Source organism: Pelodiscus sinensis, chromosome 14, assembly GCF_049634645.1.
Source record: "Pelodiscus sinensis isolate JC-2024 chromosome 14, ASM4963464v1, whole genome shotgun sequence".
Lineage (NCBI taxonomy): Eukaryota > Metazoa > Chordata > Testudines > Trionychidae > Pelodiscus > Pelodiscus sinensis.
Window position 1 is genome coordinate 16,620,585 of NC_134724.1, and position 20,958 is coordinate 16,641,542.

At 49.5% G+C, this 20,958-nt stretch overlaps 2 protein-coding genes across 7 annotated transcripts in view; one reads left to right on the plus strand and one right to left on the minus strand.

Moving 5' to 3' along the window:
• On the minus strand, positions 1–6,863 carry PEX11A (peroxisomal biogenesis factor 11 alpha). The gene is made up of 3 exons (XM_006139281.4): positions 6,609–6,863; positions 5,473–5,588; positions 1–4,543 (listed from the first exon to the last, which is right to left on the minus strand). The coding sequence occupies exons 1-3, from the start codon at positions 6,854–6,856 to the stop codon at positions 3,972–3,974; spliced, it is 936 nt and encodes a 311-aa protein (XP_006139343.2). The 5' UTR covers positions 6,857–6,863; the 3' UTR covers positions 1–3,971.
• WDR93 (WD repeat domain 93) overlaps positions 6,733–20,958 on the plus strand; it is a 24,438-nt gene continuing 10,212 nt past the window's right edge. The window contains exons 1-12 of one of the 6 annotated variants that reach the window (XM_075897094.1): positions 6,747–6,871; positions 10,172–10,548; positions 10,954–11,149; positions 12,510–12,574; positions 14,247–14,329; positions 15,112–15,235; positions 15,833–15,871; positions 16,543–16,630; positions 17,413–17,596; positions 17,853–17,923; positions 19,246–19,332; positions 20,352–20,483. In XM_075897094.1, the coding sequence (XP_075753209.1) occupies positions 10,282–10,548; positions 10,954–11,149; positions 12,510–12,574; positions 14,247–14,329; positions 15,112–15,235; positions 15,833–15,871; positions 16,543–16,630; positions 17,413–17,596; positions 17,853–17,923; positions 19,246–19,332; positions 20,352–20,483 (1,336 nt within the window). In that variant the 5' untranslated portion in view covers positions 6,747–6,871; positions 10,172–10,281. Of the gene's footprint in view, positions 6,872–6,902; positions 7,187–10,171; positions 10,549–10,953; positions 11,150–12,509; positions 12,575–14,246; positions 14,330–15,111; positions 15,236–15,832; positions 15,872–16,542; positions 16,631–17,412; positions 17,597–17,852; positions 17,924–19,245; positions 19,333–20,351; positions 20,484–20,958 lie in introns of those variants that run through there. The other 5 variants (XM_075897090.1, XM_075897089.1, XM_075897092.1 and 2 more) reach the window with 5 other exon arrangements.

The window sequence follows — 20,958 nt, forward strand, 5'->3', positions numbered from 1 at the left end:
CAGCCCCGGGATCTGGCCAGTACTGTCCCCAAGCAGCCACCACCAAGGAGGTTATGAGGCAGTGGGGGAGGGGGCCTGAGCGAGAAGGAAGCAATGGGGTGGGGGAATCCACCCCTGGTGCCCTTGAGAGCCACCCCGGCTCTCCGCCTGCTTCCAACAGGTGGCACGGGGACACTGCACAGACTCAGGACTCACCTGCGCTGTGAGAGGGAAGTGGGGGCCAGGGTGGGGAGGTAATGGGGGAATTGGGGTGTGTCGGGGTCAGGCTCAGAGGGTTGAGGGTTTTTGGAGTAGTTTTTTTGCTTCTCACTTGTGTGGCCCCCAACTGATTTTTCTGTGGGTCAGTGGCCTCCAACCCAAAAGAAGTTCCCCACCCTTGCCATAAATAAAGAAAATATTGAAACCTTTTGTGTCGGACATAAATTGATATTTTACTTTATTTAAAATGAAGTTTGATAAACTAACAAGAGAAAATTAAAATGCTTCATCTGTTTAATAATTTAAATTAAACCATTCCCCTTAGCTGCAGCACTAGCAAAATGGCTTGGGCATAATTATGTAATTAACAGTGAGTTTCCATTAGCAACTGGTGATCTGCAGAAAGGTTTGCATTGAGCCAGGTGGTCCATGGACCAAAATGTTTGAGAACCACTGTGCTAGAGGGGGAGTGCTGCCAGGGCTGTGGCTCTGCGGCTGGGCAACAGCGGGGTGACTGAGGAGAGAGGAAAATGAGGGGGGGGGGTCCTACCCCAAAGCTATGTTGGCCCTGGGGTGGCTAGGTCCCTGGCACGAAGGCGAGGACACCATGGACCGGATTCCCATGGGACTCTGCCCACAGCAGGGCTGGACACCCCAGGTTACCCCCCTGCCCATTTCCCTGAACCCTCCCTCAAGCCACTCTGACCCCAGCCCGTGCTGGTGATCCAGCATCATCCCCTCCCCTCCTCCCATAAGATGAGCCATTGTTGGCTTCCTGCAGGGGAAGAGGAGAAGCCCCAAGACTCCGCGCCACATCCGACTTCTGGGGAAGCGCGCATGCTGCTCCTATCTTCCCCACAGAAAAAGCCGGCGCGGAGCCCAGGGCAGGAAATCTAGCGGGGCGGGTGGTGGTGATCATAGATAGTGTAAAATTACTCAAGAAGCATTTGACTGCTGGTGATGCAGTAGCGGAATAAACTCTTTTCAAATCAGAGCTAAAGCAAGTGCCTTGCATGTTGTTGAAGGGCACCATGCTGCTGGAAGGGCCATTTTCAACTGGCTTGTGGCTCTTTGTATTAGTTCTGAGGCCCCCCTAGGGCCCAGTTTTGATCATTATACTGTGCCCTATCCCCCATTTCAATAAGAATGAACAAAATTGCCCAATTCTAAATGGTCATGCATTAAACATATGCAGCAGTTCACTCTACATCTCTGGGACGCTTCTGGGGTGAATACACAGTGGGCTCTTACTACATTTGAAGTGCAGAGCCGCTGCAGAAGCACCCCCCCTATCAACTAATCAAGCAGTTGATGGAAAGTCTATTGATTAGTTAATTAACTGATACTTAACATCCCTACCACTCAGTGGGCCCTTCTAGCTGGGAATCACCCCAATATTTTAGTAAGTTACCCTTTATACCTGCAAGCTACAATTAACCCATTGATGCTAAGAAAATAGCTACAAAATCAAGTGGAAGTCTATTTTATGTGTGACCCCTTCCCAACAAAGATGTCAGATCATAATTTAGCTTCCTACAAGTAAACAAAATAAAAAAAATCTGTAAACAAAGAGAAATTAATTTCCTCTCCCCCAAAGTAGATCAACATAGCTCCTCTTATCTACTTTAGCTCATTTAATTATAAAACCGGGTGATGGCAAGCTGCTGCCCATCACCTCTGATGGGGAGTATGGCCAGGAGCCTACTAGTTAACAGATGGAGCTAAGCACAGCTAACTTCATCAGAAAGGAGAGGAGGGCCATGGCGACGACAGATTCCAGCATGCAACACTCCATCTTGGGCTAAGCAGCCAGGACACACAGTACACTGGGACCTGTAATTTTGATGAGCTGCACTTCCACATTAAAAAAGGCAGCAGTGTAGCACTTTGCAGACATTCAGTCTCCAGGGCAAGCTTTTGCCACTTAATGGACAGCATCCTCCTGTTTAAAAACACTTCATTGGAATATTAACAGTGGGCACATCAAACATGGCCCCTTGTAGAGAAAAGACATGAGATTAACAGGGGCATTTTATTAACCTGGTTGCAGAACTCCAGGTCCTTTGCTTTTCAGAAAAGCAGAATGGGCAATGATGCTCTTTAATTTCTGCCTACAACTGAGTTCTGGTAATATTAATCAGCTTCCATATTTGCTCAAAGACTGGGGGTGGGAAGTCTCTGTATTGGTGGAGAGCAGAAATCAGAGGCCAGGCTCAGACTGAGAGAAGGGGTCCTTTTGGCTCTCGTCTCACAAGTAAATTCTACAGATGCTGAGCCACAGATGCTTGTGAAAGTGGGATTTCTGTAATGTCAGTCTCCTTCACCCAAAAGGATGTCAGACAATGCACATCTTACACAGACAATTAGGCAGAGCATTTCCTCAATAATTAAAGGCAACATTCCAACCTAGGTAGCTTGGAGAACAAAAGGGTCTTCAGAGTGGTAGAACCCACACAGAAAGGTGACATGAGAAAACCACTTGTCCTTATCCAAGCAAGTGGCCATGACAGGGGGAACTCTAGAGAGAGTCAGACAAAAAGATTATCTTTTAGCACGTGTCTATCAAAGGATTTTGGCATCAGCAAACTCAGTCCAATAGTGTACATTTTCTTTTTCCATCTCACTCACCAGCAGCCCTGGGGCTGGTCTCTCTCAAACACGTGAAGATTTAAAATGGATTATATTTGAAAACTTTCAGCAAAACTAAAGCAGTATCAGTGCAAAAGCTGCTTCCGAGAGTACAGAAATCATCACCCTTGTGTGATTGCAAGGGTTGTGTGTGGATTTGGGAGAAGGCCAGTGCTGAAGAATAGTGCCAGATCAGCAGTCATGGAGACTGAAATCCTTTCTTTATCCCCAGCATGAGCAGCACCGAAGTAAGCTTGCCACACATATCGAGGGAAAAAAAGTGCACCTAATCATGACCTGGAAGAACCCTGCTAGAGAGGAATTCAGATTCCATGGTCTAAGCAATCCTTGCTTTGCATTATCAATAAGGAAGACAGATGGGGTGGTAGTTACTGGATTATACAGACACCTATTTTACTAGGAGCTAGATCCAATACCACAAATACATATTCAATGATGGCCATTGTATCACCAAACAGGAGCACTCTCCAGTTACTACCAGCTTATGCTGGATTTCAACAGCGACCTACAGATGAAAAGTTCCATGAATCCAATTGCTAGGCCTTTGGCATCATCTAATCTTGTCAGAGAACTCATGTTTTGATCCAGCCCATGTGAATTCCAGTTCCTAAAGCCTTCCTGGTACCAACATGCTCGAATGTGGTTAAAAAAATAAAGAGACAACTGATCGCATGAATGGTCCCCATCTCTATTGGTGAATGTTGCCTTTCCAGTATCAGCACCACTTCTTATGGCTTTTTGTATATATACACAGTTTTAGTTGCCTATGCAGCTCTTCCATATGTTTATGTTCAAATACAGAGACAGTAACATCTCCTTAACTAGCAGCAATTTGTAACATCTTGATTTCCATGTTGTACAATATTCTTTAAGGAGGTTTTGCTCAGTCCTTGCTTAGCCTCTTCACTATTCTCCTCTGAAATGTAATACATCACAGCACAGAGCAGCCCCTGACTGAGAGGATACCAGGAAGAAGGAGGAAGTAAAGCTGATTTCTCCAGAGAACAAACTACATATGAAGAATGATTGTCAAACGTGTTCATTTTAAAAATATCATCCTGGGATTGAAAGCTGCCCGGGAAGCAAAATTGCTAGCTCATTGTTGTGATGCAGCTGCTCTCAGATCAGTGTTTCAGCTTCATATGTGGACTTACTACTGTGAAGATCCCCACCACGGAGGAGAGGAGGCCACAGAGCCCAATAATGCCTGGATTGGTTTTGTAGATTCCCAGCTGGTCCAAGGGACTAGAAAGATCACAAAGGTTCTTCACGGTGTCTAGTAATAAAGGAGGATGCTTCCTTAGTGCATGGTACAGCAGGAGGAGAAAGGGCTGCAACCCGCCAGTTCCCATGCAGATCAGGTCCTGGTCTTCTTCATCACAGTGAGAAGAGTTCTCCTTCTTTGCCTTCTCCCTTTGAGCCACCTGTTCCATCCTCCAGGAGATCTCATACAAATCCCTGGTCAGATTCATCAGCAGTGAATAGTAATAGCATTTGGTAGCCCAATTACGCCACTTCTGCTTGTCAATATCAGTGATGAGTCCAACACTTTTCACCCACAAGACTGTGTCACAGATGAAATATAAGACACGGTTGATGTTGGAGGCTGTCAGGCAGAGTCGGGGCACCAGGTCTGGTAGCTGGGTTGTTCGCCTGGCTGCTACCATAGCATGCACTATGTTGCCCAGTCTGAACACTGCAAGAGAACCCAGAGAAGTTAGCATGGCTCACTCCCTCTAAGGTGCCATCCTGCAGGCTGCCATCCAGTTCTGCTTCTCAACAACTAATTGGTCTTTCAGGCCTTGTATATTGAAATATTGTCCTTTCATTTGAGGTTAACTTTGTATTAGCACAAGCAAGAGGTTGACAATAGTAGAGCCATCTACAGTAGATACAGTTCAAGGTTGCCCCACATAGTTTCACTGATGCATCTTAGTACTCGCTTGAAGTATCCCTTGCCATTCCAGTCCTAGAATCTCCACACAACTCTGACAAAGCCCACCTGCCTGTTGTCACCTAGAACACCCTCCACTACTCCAGTCTCATTTTGGGGGTCACTTCTGAACAGTGATTACACCATAGAACTTAGCATGATTAATAAGTCAGAGAATATAGACAGACAGTCTTCTGTAACCTGAAGAGGATTTAACTCAGCTCCTTGAAAGGAAGGTGCTAATGTACGAATCCCATTGAATCCTTGAGCTACCACCTTTCTAAATTATTCTTGAGGGCTAATGATTGACTGTTTGACCAACTGAGAACAATGCCTTTCTTGAGCTGCACATTTTTAGGATGATTTTGCTAGTTAGTTCCCTGCCCAAAGGTGTTATATATTTCAGTTCACAGCAACAATTACGACAAATCTGCTTTCACTTATTCCACAACATTGGCTCCACCATGTGTATTCTGAGCAATACTAATACAACACAGCAAGTAATAAAGTGAGTGTAATTCTGATGGGGGAGGAAGAGTGTACCTACTATATTTCATGAGTATGCAAAATGAGGTCCTCTGATCCTGGACTACGTGGTAAGTTAACTATTTAAGAGCTGGCACAACTGACTTCTGCTTAGATGGAATAAGCAATATGAAGTAGGACCAATCCTCTGGACATGGGGTACTTACATTTACGGCCAGAGCGCATGCTAGATTCCAACTGCTTGAGCTTCATTATCACCATCTCTTTGTCAGCCTTACTTGCTAATAAATAGCTAAGCAACATGCATGTGTATTGAATGGCTCTAGGAAAAAAATGAGAAAAATGGTTCACAGGAGACACAAAGACCATTCAGGGGAGGCAGGGGAGAGAAAGGAATGATTTCATCCCAAGTATGGGACTCTCCATGGAACTTATTCATGCTACAGCACCAAGAGATACAAAGATCACACAATGTTGTAAAGTTCAACACTTTAAGACATGAAGCGTGAAAAACAATACAAATGCAATGTGAACATGACAATGGGGGACCATGCACCTGGCAGCCAATAAAGGGTGTCGTTGGGCACATTTGGTGGCAATGTAAATGAACACTGCCTGAAATATCCACATGCACTTATTGCAAAAATGCTAGCTTGCAGCAAGGCTTTGGGTCTACAAAGGGATTAAGCCAGTTTTCCTGATGGAACAAGATGCAGATCAGCAGAAAATTCTTTTCCAGAGTCTGCAATTTGTATTGTGGCCACAGCAATCACTAAGCAACAATAGATACTCATTGGAATGGGTAGAATATGGAGAGATGCCATGATTATTCCTGCATAAACTAAGTAACTTGAGATGGTTGGTGGCAGGTCACTGGAGAACCTGTCCCCTATACATCTGGGGAAAGTGGCCACAGATCAGGAATAGCCACAGGCAGCAAGGACCCGACTCTTACTTTTCATCCAAAGCCTGGTGGCTCCCTGCAGCACAGCATCCCTGACACAGCACAGGGACACTGCTACTACTACTACACGCCCCCATAGTGAGCCCCACAGCACCCTGGGACCAGTTCTGATTGGGGGAGTATGCCCCATCCCGAGCCCCACAGCACCCCAGACACTGCACTGGGGCCAGCACTGACCTGGGGGGCGTGCCCCACACCGAGCCCCACAGCGCCCCGGGCACCGCACTGGGGTGGTAGTGGTACTACTACTACTACAGGCCCCGGCAGTGGCTCCCACCAGCACCGAGCCAAGGGAGGCTCGGGTAAACCTCCCGCCCGGCGCCGGCTGCAGGCAAGCGAGTCGGGCAGAGCTCAGCCCGAGCCCCCGAGCCCACTCACCGGAAGAGCCGGTCCCGGCCCCGGGTCTGGTTGGTGAAGTTCATAAACGCCTCCATGCTGCCGGGGGAGCCCCTCAGCTTCCTGCAGTGCCTGGACTCTGGACGCCGGGGCCACTTCTTTACCCCGCCCGGGCACACGGACAAGCTCCGCCCCGGGCTGCCGGGCCCGGAACCCTCCACCTCCGGCCTTGTCTCCACCCGGACCGAGCTCAGACTGGACCTAGCGCAGCAGTTACCATAGCAACCCATCAACCTTCGATACAGGTGAGCGAGGGAAGAGGCTAATCGCGGGGGAGGGGTCGGGGGGTCCTTTATAATCCGCCTCCCTCGACAGGGAACGGGGACCCCTCGACAACCACCCGGAAATGGGGGTCCCCTCAGCACCCCCCGCCGGGAATGGGGGTCCCCATGGCAACTCCACCCGCCGGAAATGGGAATCCCCTCAGCGCCCGCCGCCGGGAATGGGGATCCCCTCGGCAACCCCCCGGGAATGGGGATCCCCTCAGCGCAGGATGGACATAACTAATTCCAGGAGACCCCGTGGAAATGCAGTGACCGGGTCTCCCACCTGCGAGTCAGGTTTGGAGGCCGACCTTGCAGCAAGATACCCCATAATCACCTGGCCTTCAGGATCACATCAAAGCCTGCCCCTCATGTATCCATCTCCCCTGCGCTCGGTCCCCTGAAGATCGGAGCATGGATCCCGATTCGAACACAAGCAGTTGTGGTTGTTTTGTTCAGGGTGTCCAGGCAATCCTGCAGCTTCCAGCCCACAAGCGCCGATGGCTCACCCCACTTTCTCTATATGAGTGGCTGGGCAAAAGAACCCTACACAACACTTGCTTAATGGGTGACATTTCAGAGCTTCTCCAGGGTCATCATTGCCTGAGGCAGAGACTAGGGGAAGAGCTTGTATAATTTGAGCTCTCAGCCTGTGGGTGTTTGGCTAAGGGTGTGTCTAGACTACCTAGTTTTGTCGACAAAAGTGGACTTTTGTCGACAAAACTATACTAGCGTCTACACTACCGCTGAGTTCTGTCGACATAACGTCGACAGATCTCAGCAGTTTTGTCGACGCTGGTAAACCTCATTTTACGAGGCATAACGCCTTCTGTCGACAGAACTCTGTCGACAGAAGGTGTTATTGCCTGTAACGTTGCGTCCAGACTACGGAGTTCTGTCGACAAAGCAACTTGCTTTGTCGACAGAACTCAATGTGTCTGGACGCTCTTTGTCGACGGAAGTTTTGTCGACAGTATCTGTCGACAAAACTTCCGTCGACAAAACGTGGTAGTCTAGACGTACCCTAAGGTAGCAGCAACCTTGGGGTATGTCTAGACTACAGGCTTTTGTCAACAGAAGTTCTGTCGACAGATACTGTCAACAAAGCTTCTGTCGACAAAGAGCATCTAGACTACATCCAGTTCTGTCGACAAAGCAAGCCGCTTTGTCGACATGACAGTGTAGACGAAAAGGACAGTGTACATTCAATAATGCCTTCTGTCGACAGAACTCTGTTGACAAAAGGCGTTATTCCTCGTAGAATGAGGTTTACAGCCGTCAACAAAGCTGCAAACGTTATGTCGACAGAACTCAGCAGCAGTGTAGACGCAGGTATAGTTTTGTCGACAAAAGTCCACTTTTGTTGACAAAACCCTGTAGTCTAGACACACCCTTGCTGGCTCAGCTGGGTCTGTGCTCATTTATTAAAAACAAACAACTCTTGGGCCTTGTCTTCACTGTTAAAAAAGGGCTTTTTTTTTAACCCCAGAGCCGTTCTGAGATAAAATATAGTGAAGATCAGGCACTTCAATTTTACTGTGAGGTAAACTCACTGAGGACAACACTATATTTAATCTATTTTGCCTTGTACTAAAACTAAAGTATCTTGTCTTTACTACGTTTTTATCTTGAGTTTATGTGCATTGGTTACACTGAAGGAAAAACACCTGCTTTTGGCAGTAAAGACAAGGCCATCAAAGAAAACGTGAGTATGCCCAAGGTGTTAGGATTTGATTAAAGTCCATGTATTATGATCCCACAGTACTGTGCTAGGAAACCTTTCAATTTGCAACATCTGTATACAGCTCGCTGTAACTCTGCAGGAAAATGACTCTTTTGTGCTGGAAAAATGTTTTTGTTTTCAGTTCAAAGGGGATTTTTGGAACAGTTCCATTTGACTCTTTCTGATTTGTGTCAATAGGAAATGTTTTGTTTTTAAAGTAGTTTTAGATGATATTTATATGCTCTGATCATTGTGGTAAAGCCCCAAAGCCACCTATCAGGTAAGGAATCTTTTTGTTCTAGGGACTGCACAAACATCTACGAAATTACAAGCTCTGTCAGTTAATTTAAGATCTTCTAACTTACAAAAAGCTTAGTTCACAATGACATAGGCCTTTAACTAATGCGAAGAAACATAGTTTAGAAAAAATAAAGTTCTAAGCAGCTTGAAAAATGTAAACAAATCATATCTCTGACTTTCTCCAGGCTCCATAAGCGGGGAGACAGGCAAAAAGCTGTCTACCTGTATCCTAATCTATCTGTAACACTACACCTAAAACCTGTATAACTATCTGTATATTTTAAATATCTAATCATCTGTGTACTTTAACCTGCATATATCCACATAGATCAGAGGTAGGCAATAATTTTTGTCTGGGGGGGCCACTTCAAAAATTTTGGAAGTAGCCCTGGGCCACCCCAGAAGGGGCAGGGCCTAAACATGAAGGGGCAGGGCCTAAACACGAAGGGCAGGGCTACACCACCCCCAGACCATGATTGGTCTAGGGGTGGGGGAAGCCTCTTTGCCCTCCCTTTCCACTAGGCACCCATGCCCTGGAAGAGGCTTGGCACGCTCCCCCACCCCCAGGCCAATCAGGGCCTGGGGGCAGGAGAGCACGCAAAGTCTCCTCCCTCCCTGCCAGGAGCATGTGGCGCTTTGAAGCACTGTGGGCTCCTCGCAGGGCCGGGGCAGGGTGAAGGAAGCTTCACGCAGCTCCCACGCCCTGATTGGCCTGGGGACGGGGAAGCGCAGAAAGCCTTGTCCGCGCTCCCCCCACCCTGCGAGCAGTGTACGGCGCTTCAATGCACCATGTGCTCCTGACAGGGCCGGAGGAGGCTTCACGTGCTCCCCCACCCCCAGGCCAATTAAGGCCTGGGAGCGGGGGAGCGCGCAAAGCCTTCTCCGCTCTGCCCCTGCCCTGCAAGCAGCATGGGGGCAGAGCAGAGAAGGCTTTGGGTGCTCCCCTGCCCCCAGGTCCTAATTGGCCCAGGGGCAGGGGATCAACAGGACCTCCGCGGGCTGGATCCACCCGCTTGGCAGTCCGAATCTGGCCCGCAGAGGCCCTTTTGCTTACCCCGACATAGATGGTACTCACATGGCACAGTACTTAGCTTTAGTGGAGACCATAGTGAGACAATGGGAAAAGCAGAAGTGAGCCCTACAAAATAGATATAATCATTTCTCCATATACAAATAGGAAGCTTCCTTTTTTGTTATAGCTAGTTCCTAAGTATTACGTTCTGTTTCCTCCTATTATCTCTAAGATCTGTTTATTGTAGGATTTCCTGGGTTTCTTCATCTACTGTGATTTCATTTACGGTAGGATTTCCTGGTCTCTTCATTTAGTGTTGAGCACCTGTGTTATAATCACACCGAGGAAGGCAGAAAGATGTCAGGATATATCCGGAAAAATCCCCTGGAGATCCCTCCACCCTCTGAAAAGGACTGGATTAAGAAGGATGAGGAGGAAAATTTTTTCCTGCAGGATCCTGATCAAACCTTTGATTCATTACCTCAGCCATTCCGGATGATCAATAAACTGGTGACCCTAGTGTTTGAGCAGGCCTGGGAAATCATTGAGAAGAGGGAGGCACTCCAAGAGGCACAGACACTGAAGGTCCAGCCCACATCGTACCTCCCCACAGCTGAATTCCAGGTACTGAGACCCTTCACTGTTATCACCTGTGATGGCAACACTTCATCCAGACAGTGTCAGTTTAGTTCCCTTTGCTTTTTTCTTTCATTGTCACCCCTCTGCCCGGTCACATTTCTGAGACTCCATTAGCATTTCCCTCACTTTCATTTTCATTGAACAAAGCTGCAGCTCTAAGCTTGCTCATCTGAGACGTACTTGACATGGCCCTTTTAGAGTCCATCACCCCTTCCTGTAAGAGGAGAGGTGGTATTAAATCATGAGAGGCTTGCCCTCTGCTTCTCTGCCCCAGACTGACCCTTGTCCCTGCTTAATCTGGAGAGGTTGATGAGACTGATCACAATCCCCTTATCAGGGGATGGCAGGCCAGAGTCATTTTCTCTTCTGCTTTGTTTTTCATCTCTGCAGGTGATGGGAAGAGCCAACTGCCTTGCAGCCTCTGGACAGCATGTCTTTGTTGGGCTCTCCACTGGGCTTGCAGTCTTCAACATGCCCACCTGTAAGCAGGTCTGTGTTTGGGAATCAGCCAAACTAGAGATTTGTGCCATCCGTGCCTCCAACCTTGGCAATGAGACACACCTTCTCATTACTGTGGATGAGATGGGTAGGTGCCCCATAATCTTCATCAGGTCTCACCTGAGGAGGACTTTGAAAACACGCTTGTGTACCATGAGGCAAGGGGGAAAGTGGCATCTATTCAGTACAAAAGACTTAAAAAGCAGAAAGGAAATAAACAAGACTAAAACATTTCTGAGAGTATCCTGCAAACAATGGGGCTAGTCAACAGACTTCAGAGTGGGGATACCCCATGGCCAATGCCCTAGAGGGGGACCGGAGTTTGTTTTCCCTCTCTGGGGTATAGCAGAGGTTGGTCACATGGGGAAAGTAGCACACTCAGTTCTCTCACATTCTGTAGCAATATCCTGGGCCAGACAAAGAATAATGTTGCTGGGCTTCAAGGAAAGGCTTTTATCCAGCCCTTCCACTTCAGGGATGGTCCGCATGCTGCAGTGTAGAGGTTAGGACAAGGAGAGTCCAGTGGTCCCACCATGATATTAGTGCATGCAGCAGTCCCAGAAGGGTCTATTGGATTCTGGTTGAGGCCAACACTAATGAAGTGGGCTTTAGTACTCTTTCCCTTGAAGTGAAGAAAGCTGGAGCTGAGCAAATCCTCGTGGAGCACAGGCTGTCTCCATGCTGGACTTGGGACCACCCGAGGGAGTGCGTGGTGGAGGAGGACCCCTGAAACCCATGTCTTAGGTGCTGCTGTGACACCCCTAGTAAGACAGATGCAGAGATGCTTTCCAAATTCTAAGCATTGCTGCACTGACTCCAGTAGCTGAGAGGTGCATGAAAATGACTGCGGCTTTCACCCACCTCCCCCTCTTCATTCTCTTGTGGGGGAGGGCTGCTATCAGTGAGCCTCCAATTAAGCAGACAGACCTTGTGCTAGTACAGGGGGTGATGGTGTGTGGGGGAGGGTCAAGCTAGCACTATAAAAATAGCAGCATGGATGGGGCAATGAGAGCAGCAGCTCAGACTAGCCACCTGAGCTCAGAGCTAGGGTGTCAGGTGAGGATGGACTAGGAAGCTAGCCTGAGTTGCCCTCAACACCATAACATCCACACCACTATTTTTAGCGTGTGAGCTTGAGTGGAGCTAGTGTATGTCTGCTCGGGGAAGGGGGAATGCACTCTCATTGCAGCATAGACATATCCTCTGGGGCCATCAGCACTGCAAGGCATGGCCGAATCTTCTGAGAACCACAGAAGGCACTTAGAATAGTGATAGAAATGTAGCCGTGTTAGTCTGGTGTAGCTGAAACATCTTGTTAGTCTTTAAAGTGCTACATAGTCCTGTTTTTTGAGAAGGCACTTAGTGCTGTTACTGCAGCCTCCCAAGGAGCTAAGCTGCACCCCTCACTGTCTTCCCACTCACGTCTTGCCTCTGTTTTTCTCCTCCAGGCCTTGCTCGGCTCTTTTATTTTCATAAGGACAGCCTGCTGCTCATTAAAGTCCTGAATGAAGCCGTAAGTCCTCTACTTGTGCTATGGGCACTGAGGCAAAAGCCTTTGTGTAATAAATAATCATGATTACTAACAGCACTTAGGAAACACACTGCTTTGGGCAGCAGCTGGCCTGGAGATCAGATCCTTTTAACTGGGTCAATGGCGCATGAACCCATTTCCTGCGACAGACCCCGGGGTATACCCAGAATCTTCTCTGAGATGTCAACCTTCCAGGGGTGCATCAGTATTCAGGATCAAAGTAGCTCAGCACTAAAGCAGCCTGTCTTCCAGTAATGTGCAGTCTGGCTCTGGCAGGCTGGATCAGAGCGACTCAGGCACAGAGACAGGAGTGCTGGGACTCAGGCACAGGGGAGGTGTGACTCTGAGCTGGGGGGGGGGGGGGGAGACACTAGGCTGGGGAATAATTTGTACTTGTTTTCACATCCCCTTTAGCAAGTTCAAAGCCAGTGATGCTCCTCAGCCCTCCCTAGCTGTTTGCAGGGGGTAGCTGCATGTCAAGACTCTGGTGACATGACAGGTTCTTGTCCTCATGGAGCTGGTGCCCTTCCATGCCGTACACTGCACATCTTTTTTGTGACAAACCCCACAGGGCAGCAGGACATTCTATTGCTGCCATCTCTGACTTCAGAGCATCCCTCTGGCTGGGGACCAGGCCCATGGACCTTACAGGTCTGCTCTCCGCAAACACCCCAACAGGCCCCACCAGTGCCCACACAGCCTTACAGAAATCATAGACACATTGGTGCCTATGGCCAAAGGAACCATGGGCCTTTGCTCAGCCTCAGGGAGGAGCCTCTCGGGGCTGAAGGGTCCCCACTGAGGACCCAAACCATAGGCCTTGCCCAAACTAACCCCTTTCAGTCTAGGCTCTCAGCACTCTCTGCCTTTATTACCTTTGCTCTGCTCATGTCACTGCAACCGTCTTACCTTTCTTCCACATTCCTCTCTGAGCGGCATGTGAATTACTGGCTGGGGAAAGCTAGCTCCCATCCCTGCCTCTTCTACCCAACACCCTGCCCCTTTCACACACCTCAGAACCAAGAGGCCCCATCCCATGGCCACCAGCCCCTGCTCCAAGCTGGCTTGTGCCCACAGCCCTCTGCCCCCCAGCTCTACCCAATACCAGAGTGCTGGGAGGGAGAATGTGTCGTGCCACTGTAGTATCCCCCCCACCTCTGGGAAGCTGGGTGGCACAGCTGAAGTGGGATCCTGGGGGTGAAGTGTGAGCAGGGCCATGCCTGGATACCTGCCATCCATGCTCCTCTCCCTGTCTCTGCAGAAGCTACATTCTGCACCTACTGGTGCTCCAGGGTGGCTTTCAATGGTAGCCCAATGCAAAGCTCGCTGTGCTAAGCCACTGGGGGCATGACTCTGCTGAGATGTGGAGCTGAAGGAAATGGACACATCTGTTTAGCCCAATGCACATAGGAAAAGGCACCTCTGGTCATGAGCCCTACCTGAGAATCTGGGAGCACTAGGGGGTGCAGGAGTAAACCCTCAAGAACAAGTACATCTCCTCCCCCTCCTGCTCCCACACCAACCCTCTGTACATGGAACATTCATCATGGACCCATTCTCCTGGCACCTGTCAAATTCCCCAGGTGCATTAGAGGCCCTATCCCTGCTCAGCAGCCCTGGCCTGTTCTGATGCCAGCATGCCTTTCTTTGACAGGAAGAGATCAGCAAGCGAAACACCTGTGTGGTGGCAGAGCTCTCCCACGGGAGCCATTATGCAGGCGTCCTGCTGCAAGGCAAGTCCGAAGAATTTGTGGTGTCAGATGTTGGCTGTCCTGTTTCAATGGGTGCAACTCACCAGCCTAGGGAGCATCCTCTGGGGTTCCCCAGTGCCCTCATGTGTCCTTCCAGCAGAGGAGAGCGGACGCTGCTCCTCTCTTTCATCTGCCAAAGGCCTGGCAGGGACCCAGCCCAAGTGGCCAGCTAATCCTGGAAAGCAGTTCGCTCTGGGGCTGGTCAGTGATATCTCTGGGCTGCCAGACAGGCCATCAAAAGCAAAGCAGACTCCCTCCTCCTTCTCTAATCACCAACCTTGTCCCCAGACCCCACATTTACACTGAGGGCGTATAGGCCTGCATGCAGAAAAGCTCTCTCCTGACAGGCTGGAGAACTGCAGAGAGATGCTCTCCTCAAACCTGTTGCTGCAAACAATCCTCAACAAAGTATGGGGATCTCCTAGCCTCAGAGCTGTGAGGACCACATGAGCTCATGTGAATGCCCCCTTCTGCTCCAACAGGGTCTCTGTGCCTCACAAGCAGGCTTGGGTGGAAACTTGAGGGCTAGAAAGACAGGACATGTGACACCCTATAGGCAGCCATTAGGAGACCACCAGTGGGTATAGCTCCAGTCCCTTGATCAGCACCCACCACATGGGGTTTTGTGGGGATCTGAGCTGGGGAATCCTACATTTGAAAGGGAACCCTAATCCCATTCTTGAGGATACATAACAGCAGAGTCCTCTTGCCCGAGAGACCTTTTCTCCTCCTTTCCAGTTGCTCAATGCAATTTCCCAATGCAGGCAGCACAGAGGCTTGGCTGGAGATCTACCGATTGCCTAAGGATTCCTGGCTGAAGGAGACAGACCATGCCCAGGCAGTTGCAGCTGCATCATCTTTGAGGGAGAGGCGGTTCAGCCAGACATCGATGGTACAAAATGTTTTTCTTTCCCACTGTGATATCTTCTGTCTTGGCCTTTCACCTAGATCTCTTTCCAGAAGCCTTGTTCTCCCAGCCCCGCCGCTGTTCTCCCAACCTCAGTGTCGAACAGGCTGAGGATTGTCAGCACGTTGATGGGGAAAAGAGCTGAGGCATCGTCACCCAGCCCACGTTTCACAAGCCCCTTGTATTGTTGGGTCACTGTTGTCACCTGCAAGATAATTTACAAGAAGGTTCCTCTGGCTAAGAGGCCAGAATTCAGTGTTGCCCCCACGTGGGGAAGTGTCCAGTGCAGAGTAGTTTCTCAGGAGCCATTTCTATCCCCCTTCAATGCCCTTCAGGCTGGCAGAATGGCCAAAAAGGGCCATAGTGTAACTGAGAATTGGGTGTGGGATCTCCAAGTGTGAGCCACAGAAGCTGATCCTCCAGTCTGGGCCTCTTTAATTTGGCTTCATTTTTCAGTCCCATGCCAAAGAGAAGACCTGGCTGTGTGCCAGAGCATTACTTGTTCAGGTGGAGAAGGGGATGCTCTGAATTACCATGGCCAGCTTGTGTGAATTAACCACAGTCCTCGCATTTCCTTGGCAGAAAAGTTTGGAACTCTCGGGCGAGGGCTCTGCAGAAATGGTAATGAAGACCTGAGTGAGAACTTACCATGATCTCCGGGCAGATTATAGATGTTAAATTGGTGGCTGCACCTGGAACCCCCTGCATCCCAGCTCTTAGGGAGGAGCATGAGGAATCTGGGCCACACTCTTTGTTCCAAGCATCCAGTGGATCCATTCCAGTGTTCACCTGGGCTAGTCCCCTCCAAACCCCAGATCAGCAGGGGTTGCTTTTGCCTTTTAACAGGCGCTGCTCTTCAACAGTGATAGACCAGCTCCCCATCCCCAATGGCTCTGACCCAAGGGAACAACTAAAATTCCTCTCTACTGCTCCAAGTACTTGTGTTAAGAACTTCCTTTCCCCTTGCATACAGCTAAGTCCTCAGTCTCAACAATCCCTGTGCAGGTACCTAGCCAAGTCTAGCACTCATGCAAGCAGGATCCCATGGGACTGTGTGTGCTCCTTCAGGCTGGCAGGACGTGGCCTGTGTAGTGGACACGGTGACAGTTGGAGTGGCAGGCTTGGGAAGTGAATGCTACAAACCCTTTCTGGCGGGAAGGTTTGATTCCCAGGCGAGCAATTCTGCAGGGGTTCAGCTATGACAACTTTGGTGGTGGTGGCAAGGGACAGCACAGGCCACAGAGCAGCTCCTGAAAGTGCCAGTGCTCAGAGTGGCTGTCTCTTCCTTGCAGGAATCACCCATGTCTACAAATAGAGTTGAAAGTAAGTTGAGTCTCCCAGTGCTGCTGCTGAAGATCAAGTCGCCCAAACCTCTGACAGGTCAGGCGCCTTGTTTCAACCTCCCTCCCCCCCTTTTTGGTGGTGAAGTGGGAATTTAGTCAAGTCTGATTAAGTACTAACAGCTGGGCCTCTCTGTGTGTTTGTGTTTCTCTCTGCCCGAGTGGCTGGGTAGCAACATAAAAATCAACAATCACAGTAAAACCACCACCCTTCCCTTTCCCCTGTGGCTCATCTCTGATCCTGGAGTGGGATTCGCTGCTTACTCAGCTGTTGGCACCCCAGTTGCATTATTGATGCATCACCTCTATTAATGATTATGTATGTATATTACACTGGTGCCCAAAAGCTCCACTTGTAGCCAAAGCTCTGAGCTAGTGGCTATGGCACACACTCATGCATCTATAATTCTTACCTCATGGAGCTTTGAATCTCTTCTCCCGTCACTGCTTGGTCTAAGCAGATTTTCCTCTCCCTCCAGCTTTATTTTTACCAAAAGCAGTGCCAGGCCCAGTCTGGTTGCCTGAGCTATACAGAGAGAGGAGCAGAGAGAGAGGCAACCTGGGGCAAGGCCCTATGCCTCAAAGATAGTTGAGGCAGAAAGCAGTCACCATTGCTTTTGTAGAGGGGCTGGGCTCAAAGGCCTAGGAGAGGTGGATTCACCCAAAGGAGGAGAATGGACTCAAGTACCTCACCTCCCTGATGGCGTAAGCGCAAATGAAAGGGAAATGATTATCCCTTCCCCAAGAGCTTTCCTAGATCTCAATGCATTCTGCTCCTTCTGCGGCTCTCTCTCTTCCCCTTGGTGTTCGCAATTGGAGCAGGAAGCACATTCAAAAGCCCTTTAGAAGCCTTGATGAAGATTGATGATGGCAGTGTGATTGGCTTGGGACAGAATCACATGATCAAAGACTACCAATGGGAACAGCAGGATGCAATTTTTCGTAGCACCTTCCAAATGCACCTGGAGAAGGAAAGTGAGCCTGACAGCAAGGAGGAGAAACCCAGGTGAGAGGGAGACTCATGCAAGTGTGTCTCTATCTCTTGCATGCTGGCATTTCAGTCCAGAGATTCAGAGTTGTCATCACACACCACTGTCTCGGGGCACTTCTTAACTGCTACTCTGAATGGTGGCCCAAGAGGCTGGCTCCCTGGTCCCAAGCTATGAGGGGCTGGCCACAGCCACTCCTAATTGTGTTGAATTGTTTATTGAGTTTATCAAGATATTTCCATAGCATGTATTTATTGTCCCTTCCTTTCTCAGCCATGCCGTGTTTCATTTTCTGCTGCCCGACCGGATACTGCAGCTGGGACCTGAAATCAAAGCACAGCCAGGTAATATAAACAGAATACATAATTAACCTGTGAAACTCACTGCTTCAGGATATTGAGTTTCAACCTAGACCAGTCATTGCTATGAGAAAGAATAGCATCTACAAATACATAAGCCGTGAAAGTGATAAGGGCGATCAATCCTCATGCACTAGGCATATGTGAAATGCCAGCTAGTTTCATAAGAACTTGCTCCGTGGTATGTTACTACAAAAGAGAAGATGTATAGTCTCTTCTGTAGCATCTGACATTGGTCACCCTGGGAGGTAGGATGCAGGACTAGATGCATCTTTGGCTACTTTCCTGTGATCCTAATCAAAGCATGGAACTTCCATAGTGGGCCTGAGCCAACATGATTTCTCTCTAATCTCTCTCCAAAAGTGGGCACTTCCGTAGGCTAGGAACAACAGATGCCATTGCATTCTGCCTTCTGGTGGTTCATGATTCACTTTTCTTTACAAGAGATGATTCTTATTGCACTAAAGAAACCCCAAATACACAAATGCTTTCCTAATGGTTCTTTGTCAGAGGGATGCTCTGGGTTTGCAAGTATCAGAGAGGCAGGGCTAGGCCATAGGGAACGGGAGGGGAAGTCTCTCTGAGTCAATCTCTCTGTTAAGATGTGGTTCCCACTTTGGACACGTTTGAGCATGCCCTGTGCTCCTGACTGGCTGAGTCACCGTGTCAGCTTGGCTGCGGTAGAATTCAGGGGTACAGTGAAAGAAACAGCCTTGCTTTGGCTGAACTAATTGGTATCACCAGCATTTTAACCAGCAGGTCCTGTCCTCAGGCAGGCAAGTACCAGGCACCAGGACATTAGCCTGTCATTTTTGCACCAGTGTCTCATCACTCGAATCAGTATGGTGGAGGCCCCAAGGAAATTGTTATAGGCAAGGTGCCTTCTGCTTTCAGTATATGCTGGCACTGGGGGGATGGCTGTTGAAGGCAGGAACACAGCGTCTCTCTCTCTCTCCAATCACTTCTGTGTCCTCAGAGGGTTTGAGTGGATTGGGCTTCCTCCTGTCTAGACCATCTGTTGTAATGGGGACTGCCAGGTGTGGGGGAGAAACTGGTGGAGGAGGGTGTGACACAGCCAGGCGGGGGAAAATATCACCTCGAAGAAGAATTTTTGTTTGGTTTCTCACCCTGAATGAGCAATGCCAAGGGATGCAGAACCCAGACAAATTTCTGCTAGGCTAACGATACAGCTGGCACAGGAGACATCTCTGTGTAGCTCAGATGCCCTCAATTCCTGGGGTTGTCTTTAGAGAAAGCACCCGAGGTTTCTGAGCTGTTTACTCCCCTCTTCCTGCTCCCTTTTCCAGACGTACCCATTGGCATCAGCGTGCATTGGAAGGGAAGCCACAATCTCTGCCTGTATTTACTCACTCGGCCACCAAAGGAGAAAACAGGTAAGAAGAGAAATGGAGCTGGTGGGGGGGAGTATGGTTATTTTCAAACTGCTGCTGTGTATTTCAAAAGAAAGTGGCTTTCCCCTTTAACTCTGCACTGACCTTTTCCATTTAACTCAGCAGCCGCTGGGGATCATCTGACTTTTCCCAGTAGGGTCACCCTAGGATCTCTCTCTCTCTGAGTAGGGTCCCCACTGGTGAGCTGACGGTTCTCAGAGGGCATGGGCCTACCTTTCCATACCTCTCACCGTGGCAGGACACTGTGGCTATGTCTACACAGCTGGGGAGGCTTTCTGGCAGAAGATATGCAAATTATGCTCTCATTTGCATATCTTCTGCAGGTCCTTTTTGCGGGAGATATGCATATGAGAGCACGATTTACATATCTTCTGCCGAACCCCCCCCCAGCAGTGTAGACGTAGCCTGTGTGTTTTTCCCCATTGAGCTCAGTCTCCCACAGACTGACGTTTGTGATTCAGTAATTCACAACAATGAGCAGCAAGCACTCAGCCTAGAGCACAGCTGGTGTCTAACCCGAGGACACTTCCACCATAGCCAGGTACTAGCAGGGGGCTTAAGGACAAAAAGTCTAATGACACCATGAAGGGAGTTGCTCTCCCAGACAAGCTGGGACGGGAACCCTGTAAAGGCAGCATCCTTATCCCTATGGCTGGGGGCAGGAGGTACTTCATTTCTCTCCCAGTTGGCCAGTGCCCAGAGAGGGGGCTGAGCCAGCGCTCCTTAGCTAGGGGAAGTGAGTTATGGGAGAGGAGAGGAGCTGGCTCTATGGCTCGTGTGTCTCCACTACACAAGGGTGGCAGCTGCATGGTGCAGGTTCCCAGATGGACAGCGTCCCAAGTGAGGCCACTCTTTTGGGTGACTCCTGACCTTCACCCAGTGTACTCATCCCCAGAAGGTTAACACATCCTGGGGATTCATGTGTGTGTGGTGGGGAGGGAGAATCCCCATCTCCCTGAAGAAGAGACTCAGCTGTTCAGAGGCCATGCTTCTCCCCGCAGATGCGGAGCTAAAACCTGACATTGTCTGGCCATGTGCTGCTCCAATCATTTGCTCAGCTGTCAGTTCCTGCTCCTCTTACCTGACTCTGGCATGTGAAGATGGGACGATAACTGTGTGGGACAAATGTCAAGGTGAGTGCTCTTCCACTGCTGGAACTGAGGGAGTCTCTGAGGGAGGCTGGCAGGGGAATCTCCCTAGTGCCTGGGGGTCTTGATGTGCACGCTGGGGATCATAGAGGGGCTTTCAAGAACATTTTCCAAAAAACCTGCAGGCTCATTTGCTCCCTGGGAACACCTGGCCAAACATCCCCGGTGGCTTTAGCTGAGTCGCAGAGTCTCTCATGCCACATGGCCTGGGTTTTCAGGGGCCAGCTCCAGTTCTGACAGAACTATCCCATCCTGCAAGAGAGTGACACCAAAATGCATTTGGGGCTGCCCTGCCCTAGTCATGTTTGTGGCAGCTAGGCTATGAGTGCCCTGCCTGACTCTTTGTGGGACATTCCCCATTTTGAGGACATAGCCTTACACTGTCTTTGGGCCTGACATGTCACCACATTGTGACAGGATTCACGCTGACAGGTCCGTAGCATCACTGGGCTGTACTGCA

Bases quoted from the DNA above. Each gene is read 5' to 3' on its own strand.
- PEX11A (XM_006139281.4), bottom strand. From the start codon at position 6,856: ATGGGTTGCTATGGTAACTGCTGCGCTAGGTCCAGTCTGAGCTCGGTC. The intron at 5,589-6,608 runs GTGAGTGGGCTC...TTTTTTTCCTAG, and splicing joins GGCCGGGACCGGCTCTTCCG to AGCCATTCAATACACATGCA. The intron at 4,544-5,472 runs GTAAGTACCCCA...GTTCTCTTGCAG, and splicing joins CATGCGCTCTGGCCGTAAAT to TGTTCAGACTGGGCAACATA.